The sequence below is a fragment of the Lethenteron reissneri genome, unplaced genomic scaffold, assembly GCF_015708825.2.
Source record: "Lethenteron reissneri isolate LAM-NWPU_2019-01 unplaced genomic scaffold, ASM1570882v1 scaffold_157, whole genome shotgun sequence".
Lineage (NCBI taxonomy): Eukaryota > Metazoa > Chordata > Hyperoartia > Petromyzontiformes > Petromyzontidae > Lethenteron > Lethenteron reissneri.
In genome coordinates, this window is record NW_026891300.1 from 55,850 (window position 1) to 67,679 (window position 11,830).

The 11,830-nt window shown below is 55.2% G+C and overlaps 1 protein-coding gene and 1 long non-coding RNA gene across 2 annotated transcripts; both read left to right on the top strand.

The window, feature by feature from the left end:
- Positions 1–1,089: 1,089 nt before the first annotated feature.
- Positions 1,090–2,799, top strand: LOC133362658 (RNA-binding protein FUS-like; the record flags this gene model as incomplete). Its single annotated transcript, XM_061581581.1, has 4 exons — positions 1,090–1,259; positions 1,536–1,665; positions 2,089–2,169; positions 2,780–2,799. Coding segments are annotated over exons 1-4 (294 nt in total), but the record flags the coding sequence as incomplete, so codon positions are not given.
- A 2,795-nt stretch (positions 2,800–5,594) lies between these two features.
- Positions 5,595–7,759, top strand: LOC133362659 (uncharacterized). Its single transcript, XR_009757521.1, has 2 exons — positions 5,595–5,714; positions 6,951–7,759. It is a non-coding gene; the product is annotated as an uncharacterized LOC133362659 (long non-coding RNA).
- Positions 7,760–11,830: the final 4,071 nt, after the last annotated feature.

Genomic DNA, 11,830 nt, shown 5'->3' on the forward strand with positions numbered 1-11,830 from the left:
TAGCCTTCGACACTTCACGCGATAAACTCGGAGTGCACCCAGCTTGGCACGGACGCCGTAGTGACATCCACGGTTGGCCACGTACGATGTGAAAGAAGTCCATCGTACACACGCACGTGTAGAGTGCTGAACGGCGGCTGCTGTAATGGATTCGTGCAGATGTCAGCCAATTGAAAACAGCAGGGGGGGGGGGGGGGGCGTTTAACCCTCTGAATCGATGCTCTTCCGATGTGTATGCGTCCGTGATAAACTTCGAGCGGAATCGATTCGCCGTCTTGTGGTTCGATTGACGATATCTGGGCAGAGACGTCCCCCTTTGCAGCCAAAGGCAACGCCTACTTTGCATTCATGGGCAGGTCCACTGATGGGTTTTTCTTTCTTGTCCGGTAGATGGGAGATGTTAACTACCTCGCCTGGTATGCAGGAGGTCGTGGGTTTGATCTCGACCCTGACGATACCTTGCGTGTCTCATCGTCATCATCACGCTGGCTAGGAGATGTTAGCCACCTCGCCTGGTATACAGGAGGTCGTGGGTTCGATCCCGATCCTGACGACACCTGTATATTTGAGATTGCGTCTCTTTCCCCGTGAGATAAGTCACTAACGTGGATTTATCCTCCCGGATCTTCCAGAATTTTTTTTTTTTTTTTTCCCCTCCACGTTTGGAATCGACATCTTCCACGTCAGGAGTTTTTGGCTGCTGCTATCAATTTCCACGCGGGTGGTGGATGATGATGAGCCACCACTTGGGCTGAGCTAGGTTGGTGCCTACACCCGGGAAAAATAAAATAAAAGATTTTAGTTTCTCTCGTTTAGGGGACACTCCCCCGGATTACGGTGAGATCCGCACAGGGGCTATGCTGCGAAAGAAGTTCTACAGACTGACTTGGTTATTGCCCTAAGCTGGTTCACCTTAAATTGGTGGGGAGGGAGAGGAGGTGGGGAGGGGGTGGTCGAAAGTTGGTCGGGGAGAGGCAGGAGTGGGGGTGTGGATTTGGGGTGTGTGACTGCCCTGGGCCCCACGCTTTTGGGGGCAGCGGTTGCGCTGCCGTTTTCCGCTGCGGGTGGTTGTTGGTTGTTGGCGGTTGTTGTGGTTGAGCGGTGGTTGTGGACAGATTTCTCATCGCTCCACCCCACCCCCCCACTCACCCACAGACCAGGATAACGCAGACAACAACACCATCTTCGTCCAGGGCATGGGCGACGAGGTCACCGTGGAGCAGGTGGCGGAGTTCTTCAAGCAGATCGGCATCATCAAGGTGAGTTGGGGGAGGAGGAGGAAGGGGGAGCTGCGTGGGAGGAGGTGGGGAGTGATTTTTGTTTTATTTTTTATTAATTTTGATGTTTTACCTACGTGACTTTACCGAAAAAACCTAAGAATATGAGGTGGGAGTGGGAGGAGTCCGTGGCTCTCTGTAGATCTGTGGGTCTCTTGAGTCTCAAGTCTGGGTGAATCTCTATAGTCAAGGTCTCTGTGTGTGTAGTCAAGGTCTCTGTGTGTGTGTCTTTAGTCAAGGTCTCTGTGTGTGTGACAGATCAACAAGCGCACGGGTAGCCCCATGATCAACATCTACACGGACCGTGAGACCGGCAAGCCCAAGGGGGAGGCCACCGTCTCCTTTGACGACCCCCCCTCCGCCAAGGCCGCCATCGACTGGTTCGACGGTGAGATGAACGCACACACAACACACGTACAGGCACGTGTGTGTGTGTGCAGGCATGTGTGTTGTGTGTGCAGGCATGTGTGTGTTGTGTGTGCGCTAGCGTAGGGGCACAGGTGGTGCATCAGCCAGTCATCTCGGTCAACCTATGGCACCTGGGTCTGTCCCGTGACCTGCCAGCGGGCGTTTGACGCTTCACGTGGCTTTAACGTGCACATAGCCTGGCACAAGCGCTGCCACTTCATGGTGAATGGCAGTGCAGGCGCGTGTGCGCAGGCGTGTGTGCGCAGGCGTGTGTGCACAGGCGTGTGCACAGGCGGTGGTTGTGGTGGTTGTGATGGTGATGGTGATTGTGATTGTGGTGGTGATTGTGGTGGTGATTGTGGTGGTGATTGTGGTGGTGATTGTGGTGATTGTGGTGGTGCAGGCAAGGAGTTCAACGGAGGCAAGATCAAGGTGTCGTTTGCCACTCGCCGCTCCGACTTTGGCTCCAACTGGCGCGGTAGAGGTGAGTCGGCCATCATGAAACACCACCAACAAGAGCTTGAGAGCTCTTCAGATTTTGCCGGATGAACGCAGATTCTGAGTTGATTGGGAGGGGTGGGGGAGGTGGTGAGGGGGTTGAGGTAAGGGAGGGGGTGGAGGGGTTGGGTGGTTGTGGTGGTGGTGAGGGGGGGTGGTTGACGTGGTGAGGGGGGTGGTTGTGGTGAGGGGGGTGGTTGATGTGGTGAGGGGGGTGGTTGATGTGGTGAGGGGGGTGGTTGTGGTGAGGGGGGTGGTTGTGGTGAGGGGGGTGGTTGTGGTGGTGTGGGGGGGCGGTGGTTGTGGTGCGGTGGTGGTTGTGGTGGCGGTGAGGGCGGTGGTGGTGGTTGTTGTGGTGGTGGTTGTGTGGTGGCGGTGGGGCGGTGGTGGTTGTGGTGGTGGTGAGGGGGCGGTGTGGTGGGTGTGTGTGGTGAGGGGGGGTGGTGGTTGTGGTGGCGGTGAGGGCGGTGGTGGTTGTGGTGGCGGTGAGGGTGGTGGCGGTGGTGGTGGCGGTGGTGGTGGTTGTGGTGGTGGTTGTGGTGGTGGTGAGGGGGCGGTGGTGAGTGTGAGTGGTTGTTGTGGCGCCGTCTCCCCAGGTCGCGGGGGTGGGGACCGAGGGGGGTGGGGACCGAGGGGGGGGTGGAGGGGTTTCGGGGGCCGTGGAGGAGGGGGAGGGGGACCCGGAGGCCCCAACGGGGGTCAGAGAGCCGGAGACTGGGACTGCCCCAACCCGTGAGTAACCGCGGCAACCGCAGCAGCAACACCACAACCACACGGCAAACAACCACACGGCAACGCGGCCACACGGCAACACAAACCACACGGCAACGCGGCCACACGGCAACACAACCACACGGCAACGCGGCCACACGGCAACGCAACACACGGCAACGCGGCCACACGGCAACGCAACCACACGGCAACGCGGCCACACGGCAACGCGACCACACGGCAACGCGGCCACACGGCAACGCAACCACACGGCAACGCAACCACACGGCAACGCGACCACACGGCAACGCGACCACACGGCAACGCAACCACACGGCAACGCAACCACACGGCAACGCAACCACACGGCAACGCGACCACACGGCAACGCAACCACACGGCAACGCGACCACACGGCAACGCGACCACACGGCAACGCAACCACACGGCAACGCAACCACAGGCAACGCAACCACACGGCAACGCGACCACACGGCAACGCGACCACACGGCAACGCAACCACACGGCAACGCAACCACACGGCAACGCAACCACACGGCAACGCGACCACACGGCAACGCGACCACACGGCAACGCGACCACACGGCAACGCGGCCACACGGCAACGCAACCACACGGCAACGCAACCACACGGCAACGCAACCACACGGCAACGCGGCCACACGGCAACGCGACCACACGGCAACGCGGCCACACGGCAACGCGACCACACGGCAACGCGGCCACACGGCAACGCAACCACACGGCAACGCGACCACACGGCAACGCAACCACACGGCAACGCGGCCACACGGCAACACAACCACACGGCAACGCGGCCACACGGCAACGCAACCACACGGCAACGCAACCACACGGCAACGCAACCACACGGCAACGCAACCACACGGCAACGCAACCACACGGCAACGCAACCACACGGCAACACAACCACACGGCAACACAACCACACGGCAACACAACCACACGGCAACACAACCACACGGCAACACAACCACACGGCAACACACAACCACACGGCAAACACAACCACACGGCAACACAACCACACGGCAACGACACACGGCAACGCGACCACACGGCAAGCAACCACACGGCAACGCGACCACACGGCAACACAACCACACGGCAACACAACCACACGGCAACACAACCACACGGCAACACAACCACACGGCAACGCAACCACACGGCAACGCAACCCACACGGCAACGCAACCACATGGCAACGCAACCACACGGCAACGCAACCACACGGCAACGCAACCACACGGCAACGCAACCACACGGCAACGCAACCACATGGCAACGCGGCCACACGGCAACACAACCACACGGCAACGCAACCACACGGCAACGCGGCCACACGGCAACGCAACCACACGGCAACGCGACCACACGGCAACGCAACCACACGGCAACGCAACCACACGGCAACACAACCACACGGCAACGCACACCAACCGGCAACGCAACCACACGGCAACCACAACAGGGGAGATGGGAGGCTCTGGGTGCAGGCTGTGGGTGTTGGGGGGTTCCCTTCCGTGGACTCCTGGGTTGTATGACCCCCCTCTCTCTCCTGCTGCTGCTGCTCCCCCCCTCTGTCTCTCTCCTGCTGCTCCTGCTGCTCCTGCTGCTCCTGCTGCTGCTGCTGCTGCTGCAGGTCGTGTGGCAACCAGAACTTTGCGTGGAGGAACGAGTGCAACAAGTGCAAGGCTCCTCGTCCAGACGGGGGAAGCTCCCCGGGCGGAGGGTACCAACAACTACTACAACGACAGACAGACACTCGTGTGTGTGGGAGACACGCGTGTGTGTGTGTGGGATACCTGTGTGTGTGTGTGTGTGCGCGGGAGACACGCGTGTGTGCGGGATACACGTGTGTGTGCGGGATACATGTGTGTGCGCGTGTGACACTTGTGTGCGCGTGTGACACGTGTGTGTGTGTGCGCGTGTGACACTTGTGTGCGCGTGTGTGTGGGGATACTCATGTGTGTGTGTGTGGGATAGTGTAGCGGTTAGCGCTATGCTGCGCGACGAATCTGGCGACACGAGTTCGATTCCCGCTCACGGCAAACACCAGTGACGATTATCTGAACCGGTCCTGGGCCTCCCCTAGGTCGACTCGGCCTTAAGCGAGTACCTGGTGCGCTGTGTAGTAAACATCGCCACTGGGGAGACAAAAGGCAGCCCGGCCGTGGTGCTGGCCACCCACCCCCTCGTGTGCCACAGTGTCGGCTTTCATAGGTGCTCGCTAACAGCACTTGCCCCTACAGTCTGTTAAGGCTATACGGGGGATCTTTGTCTTTGCGCCTATAGTGCCACGGGGGTGCCGTGTGTTAGTGTGGAGTGGCGGCGCAGCGGTTAGCAGCAGAGCGGGGGGGGGGGGGACCCGGGTTTGATTCCTGTTCGTGACACCGATGATTGCGATTATCTGAACTGGTCGACTTCGCCCTCGGATTAGTTACCTGGCGCGGGGTGTCACCTGGCGCTGTGTGTCACCTGGGCGCTGTGTGTCACCTGGCGCTGTGTGTGTATAACCCCGGCGTGAGGTCCGTGCGAGTCGTTGGTGTTCTCTGGAGGTCTCCGTGCGGTCACAGCCGCGTGTCCCCCCCGCTGACTGTGCGCGCTTCTGGGTGTGCAGGAGACGGATTCCGCGGGGGGCCGTGGCGGTGGCTTTAGAGGCCGGGGGGGTGGCATGGACCGGGGGGGGCCGGGGGGGTGGCGACCGTGGGGGGTTTCAGGGGGGGCCGGGGAGGCTGGATGGGCGGTGGGGGCCCTGGCAAGATGGACGGCCGGTGAGTGAGGACCCTCCCCTTGCCCTGATTGCGTGTTGCACACGTACACACACGTGTACACACACGCATACACGTGTACACACACGTGCACACACGCATACGCATACATACACGTACACACACGTACACACACATGCTTGCATGGTGGTTGTGGTGGTGGTGCTGAACCTGGAGTGAGCCACTAAGAAGAAGTATGGGGTCTTAACCTTCAGCTCCACCAAAGCGAAGCGACCTGTCTGGGTGTTTTGTGCCACCACAACCACTCCACCCCCTCAGCTCCTCACTGGTGATGGGAGTAGTTGTGGAGAGTTGCCATACCTGGCCCGTGTGCTTATGGCCAGCTCCAGTTTGACAGCAAGAGGTCTCACTCCGAATCAGTCAGGTGGCCATTATCTTTTCATCGGCTGCGTAACGCTGTGTGTCGCTCCGCACGAAGCTTCGGGTCTTCTCGGCCACAGTCATGCCCTCCCTTCTCTATGCTTATGAAACGTGGACCCCTCTAATGGAACATCTGTGCCGGTGAGAAACATTGAGGCTGGTCTGCCCACGGATCCACCCTGGGTTTAACCAGCAGGCTGGATTGTGTGAGGAGTTTACAAAATTGTTGAAGATCTGGACACATTCCCATCGGTGAGCTGCTCCGGCAGGCGAGGCTGTGTTGGCTGGGTCATTTAGCCCACATGCCTAGCCACTGCATACCCAAGCAGCTTCCGTTTTTCCGCATAGAGGAGACTAAATGGACACGACACGGGCTGGGGGAGAGATGGACTGATGTGGAATGGGAGAATGTGGAGCTGAGTGGACTTGCCGATGACCGTACCAGCGGTATCGGTTCGACCTCTGTGGAGGAGGCTCGTGAAGGATGCTGATGCTACTGGGCAGTCGGAGGCAGTCGTCTTCCAGCAACAACGGAGGGCAGAGGAGCGCTCACAACAACGAGTGGCGTGCCGGGCGGCTAAAATGCAGCAAGCTGGCACAGTGGGGGGGGGGTACAGGTGGTGGTGCTCTCCCGGTCATCTCAGTCAGCCGACCCATTGCACCTGCTGGGTCTGTCCCGTCACCTGTCGGCAGCGAGTCTTGGCACTTCACGTGGCCTCAAAGTGCACCTGGCCTGGCACAGGCGCCCTGGTGATGTCACCGTCACTTAGTGGTGAATGGCGGGTGTTGTTATTGGTGGTGGTGATTGTGGTGTTTGATGGCGGTTGTTTTGGTTGTTGTGTCTGTTACCTCCTGCAGAAGTGACTACCGCCACGAGCATCGCGACCGCCCCTACTAGGAGCCCCCTGGGTGGGAGTCTGGAATCCAGAATCCTGGGAGTCAAGAATCCCGGGACCCTGTGAGTCCAGAATCCCGGGAGTCAAGAAAACCTGGGACCCTGTGAGTCCAGAATCCTGGGACCCTGGGAGTCCAGAATCCCAGGACCCTGGGAGTCCAGAATCCCTGGGACCCTGTGAATCCAGAATCCCGGGAGTCAAGAATCCTGGGACCCTGTGAGTCCAGAATCCCGGGAGTCAAGGATCCCGGGACCCTGAATCCAGAATCCCGGGAGTCCAGAATCCCGGGACCCTGTGAATCCAGAATCCCGGGAGTCCAGAATCCCGGGACCCTGTGAATCCAGAATCCTGGGAGTCCAGAATCCCGGGACCCCTGGGTGTCGTGCGCTGCCCGTGGTGCTGCACCCCCTTGTCCCACTCCGGATTCCGGAACCCTCGTCCACTCCGGACTCTGGAGGCAAGCGGCCGGGAAGTAGGGGGGGGAGGGTGGGGGGAGGGGACGCTAAGTGGGGGGGAGGGGTGGGGGGTTGTGTTGTTGACGAGGGTTGTCGAGCAGGCAGAGGCGGCTTGTGGGGGTTGGGTAGCTGCCGCCATCGTGAGTCGTGGTGGTTGAGGAGGTTGGTGGTGGTGGCTTGATCGTCATCGTGGTTGTGGGGTTTTTTTTTTACGTGGGTTATTCCGTTCGTGTGACTGTCGCGGGGGGTAAGGGGCCCAGGTCTGTGAAAGGGGGTTGTGGAGATCAATAAAGGGTCGAGTTTTAAGTTACCGTGACCCCCACCTCGTGTCTCCTTCTGTGGCATCTACCCCCCCCTCTTCCATCTCAAAGCCAAAGCTCCCCCGTGTAGCCTTAACAGGCTTGGGGCAAGTGCTGTTAGCGAGCACCTCATGAAGGCGGGGGGGACGAGGAGAGGCAGAGACCCCCCCCCCCCCCGTGCGGTAGAGGAGTCGAGGAGTCGCACTTGTGGGGGCCGGCGTCCCCGCCCTCGCCGGGCAGGTGGGGTGCGACGTCCGCCCCCTCCACTCCCTCCACCGCGTCCATCGGCTCCTGCGGAGCCCTCTGAGGGACGTGGCTACACGGGGTTTACTCCACATGCCGCGTACACCACCACCACTCGTGCTCACGCGGCGGCGTGAACACACGCCCCTGCAGGCGATTCTATCAACGAGCGCTCGTGCTGCGGCTCTGCCCTCTAGCAGCGCGTCCCCCACTCAGCCACTCCACACACAAGTTCATGTATTAGGTGTAGCCCTGTGAGCCATTCGGCTCTTGAATCGGGTGCAACCGCAACAAACAAAACATGAACAAAAAACATCTTAAGTGAATATGTGACTAAGTGCAAACAGAAAATCCAAGAAAAGACGGCAAAATATTGCAGAAAAAGCACCGTACACCAACGCTGTGTGCAAACATCCCAGTGGGATGCAAGTCAAACAACAAACCACAGACACCGCACCGATGCTCTGTGCTAACGTCTGTTCACGGCGCAAACCCCGCACTGCCCGGAGGGAATAATCTCCGAGCGGAGCCTCGCCGACTGCTACCAGAGTTCAGAAATGGTTTTTCAGAATCGGAAAAGGGTTTTATTCGCCATGAAAGTTCGCACAGACAAGGAATTTACTTTGGGCGGAAGGTGCATACATTCAAAATTAAGGAATCTTAAATAAGTGGTTTACAAGTCCCCCCCCCCCCCCCCACTGTGCCAGGCTAGGTGCACCAGCTGTACCACCACACTGTGCCAACTTGCTGCGTTTTAGCCGCCCGGCACTCCGCTCGTTATTGTGAGCGTCGCTTCTCCGTTGTTGTTGGAGGGCGACCTGCCTTGGGGGCTGGCCACTCTCTCGGCCACCTTCGACACCAACGACCAAGGTCAAGGTTCGGTGTATTCGCTGCGCCACTGGGGTGGACCGAGTCATGCCATGGTCGATCACAGTTGGTCAGGCTGGGCAATGAACAGTCGTTACCTGTGCTGTGTGTAGGTGGCGTATCATGGGGATTCATCCTGGGGCCCTCGCTATCTTCAACACGTCTCTCCGATAGCCGGTGTCATCTCATTGCATGACATCAAGTCCATCAATGTGCTGCTGATGCACAGTTGTACACCGCAGTGAAGTCAAAGTTAGATATGGGGAGCCTTGGTAACCTTGAAGTGGTGTGTGCCCTTCGACTATACGATTCAACTCGTCTCGCCGAGACGCGTTTCAAGGCATATGGATTAGCGTTAGGGATTAGGGTTGGGATTAAGGGTTTAGGGGTTAGGGTTGGGATAGTTGGGGTTAGGGGCTCCTATGCAGTTTTTTGCCAAAATTTTCATAGCTAAATTTTCCAAGAAAAAGTGAATTCACCCCGATTGTCTAGCGTTAGTATGCTATATATGACGTTAAAAGTGGGACATTTCACCATGATAATTTGTAGTAAAAAAAAGCAAATCGGCATTTTGCCAAAAAATTGGCCCACTTTTCTACCAAAAACTAATTTCCTTGGTTGGGTTTAGCCTTGGTATGCTGTATATTACATTAAAAGTGAGACATTTTTCGATTACATTTTCACGTCTCAAAAAGAAAATCAGCATACTAACCTATGCCGTTTTAGACCAAAATTTTCCGCAATTTTATTTTTAATTACATTAAAAGTGGGACATTTCACCATGAAAATTTAAAGTAAAAAAAAAAGCAAATCGGCTTTTTGCCCAATTTCACAGCTTTATTTTTCAATAAAAAGTCCATTCCTTGGTTGTGTTTAGCCTTAGTATCCTATATATTATGTAAAGTTGGGAATTTCATCCATGAAATTTTCGAGTATTAAAAGTAAGTCGGCATACTGTGCCGTTTTTAGCCCAAATAAGCCCAACTTTCACAGCTTTATTTTTGGACAAGTTCATTCCTCTTGTATTTAGACTTATAATGCGATGTATTAGATTAAAAGTGGAAAATTTCACGATGAAATGTTCACGTCGCAAACAGAACATCGGCATTCTAACCTCTTCCGTTTTTATCTAAAATTTAACGCATTTTTAAATCCTGTATATTAAGTTCGCTTGCTTGCTTGCGTGCTTGCTTACGACCGTGCAAATCTTTCGGTCGTTTTTTAACCCACTTCCCGTGATCCAATCGAGCTGACATTTTCCACACAGACTCGTTGTGCGAGACAATGTTCGTGAAAAAAAATTCCCAAAATTTTACACTGTTTAGGGAAAACAAATTAAATATTTAATTACCAATTGCTTAATACTGGCAGACAATCATCTGACCCATAGGTGGCAGCCATCTCAAGCCAGAGGACGAGAAGACTCTAGCCGCCACGCATATAAAGGATTTATAGTGAAAAACTTTGTTTTTACGGGTTTACTTGTTAAATCCTTTATATTACGTCCGCTTGCTTGCTTACGACCGTGCAAACCTTTCGGTCGTTTTTTAACCTACTTCCCGTGATCCAATCGAGCTGACATTTTCCACACAGACTCGTGCGTGACAATTAATGTTCGTGAATTTTTTTTCTCCAAAATTTTACACTTTTTAGGACAAAAATATTATCTTCTTGGTTCTTTCGGTAAAGTCACGTCGAAGGGAAGTAATAAAATAATAAAAAATAAAACAAAATAATTCTCACGACGTTTTGGCCACAACACAAGTAGCCGTCCTCAGGTGAAGACAGGTCTGTCGAGGCGACAGCGTCTAAAAGAAAACACCACCACGCTTGGAGCGTCTATTTAAGCTGGGTTGGAAGGGGGGGGGGGAAATGCGCATTGAGAAAATAATCTGCATATCAAGAGGAATTTAGCATATTTATGGGAAATGCAGGAATGTGATTAGTGCTATTTGTGAAATGCTAATCCTGCATAATGCCCACGCATTATGCAGGATAAGCAGCATCAAAGGGAGGGGGATAGGGGTAGCATTAATAAAGGGAAGGAATGTTAATAGTATGTAGCTGCAGTAACTAAACAACAACGTAAAACGCTAAAGTATAAACCACATAGTATTAAATTGTATACTGTATTACTATACACTACCCTATGTCTTAGAATAATACATAGTGTAATATTACACTGTATTATTCTACCCACCCAACTGTATACCACACTGCTGTATATTCACTATACAATTTCGATACTATATATTACCTTACACATTGTATCAAACATTACACTTTAATACTATTTATTATACAATATGTTATACACTATACCATTGACCGTCGCATGAACGGAGCAAAGAATCCATTCCCTGCGGAGAATACAAGATATATAGTCAATGTCAGTGAGTGGAACGCGGTCTGAAAGTCACCGTAAACGTGGACACAATCAGTTAAGATCCGAAATGGTTAATATTTTATTTATTTAATCCCCCCCCTGTCCGGCCAGGGGTTCCCAGGGTCTCACCACTGGCCCACAGAGTCCCGGCACCCACAAGTGCAGCGGGGTGAGGGGGTCCCAGCGTCCTAGCTCGCTGGTCTTCTAGCTTGTCTTGGACTGGCCCCGGACCCTTCCGGCTTGTGTATCCAGCACCCGTGCATCAGTCCCTGGCTCCGCCTCCCTTCCGGAGAGTTCCAGAGGGGGCTCCGGGGGATCCCAGTAGCCCCCTCCTATTGGGAGGGGTCCTGGGGGATTCAGGACACCCCACAGCCCCCACCTGCTTTGGGGCTGGGGATATAGCGACTGCCCCTGCTGGACCTTGTCTGCCCCTGCAGGTAAGTGTACACAGCGCATTTACATTGCTACACTACGTGTAACTTTTGAGTGGTATGCCTTGTAACTGATGAATGATCTGAGTGTGCTCCCTATTTCAAAGACAATGAGTTGCTCCAGAGGCAGATGCTTCCTGAAAACACAAAAATACCCTTTG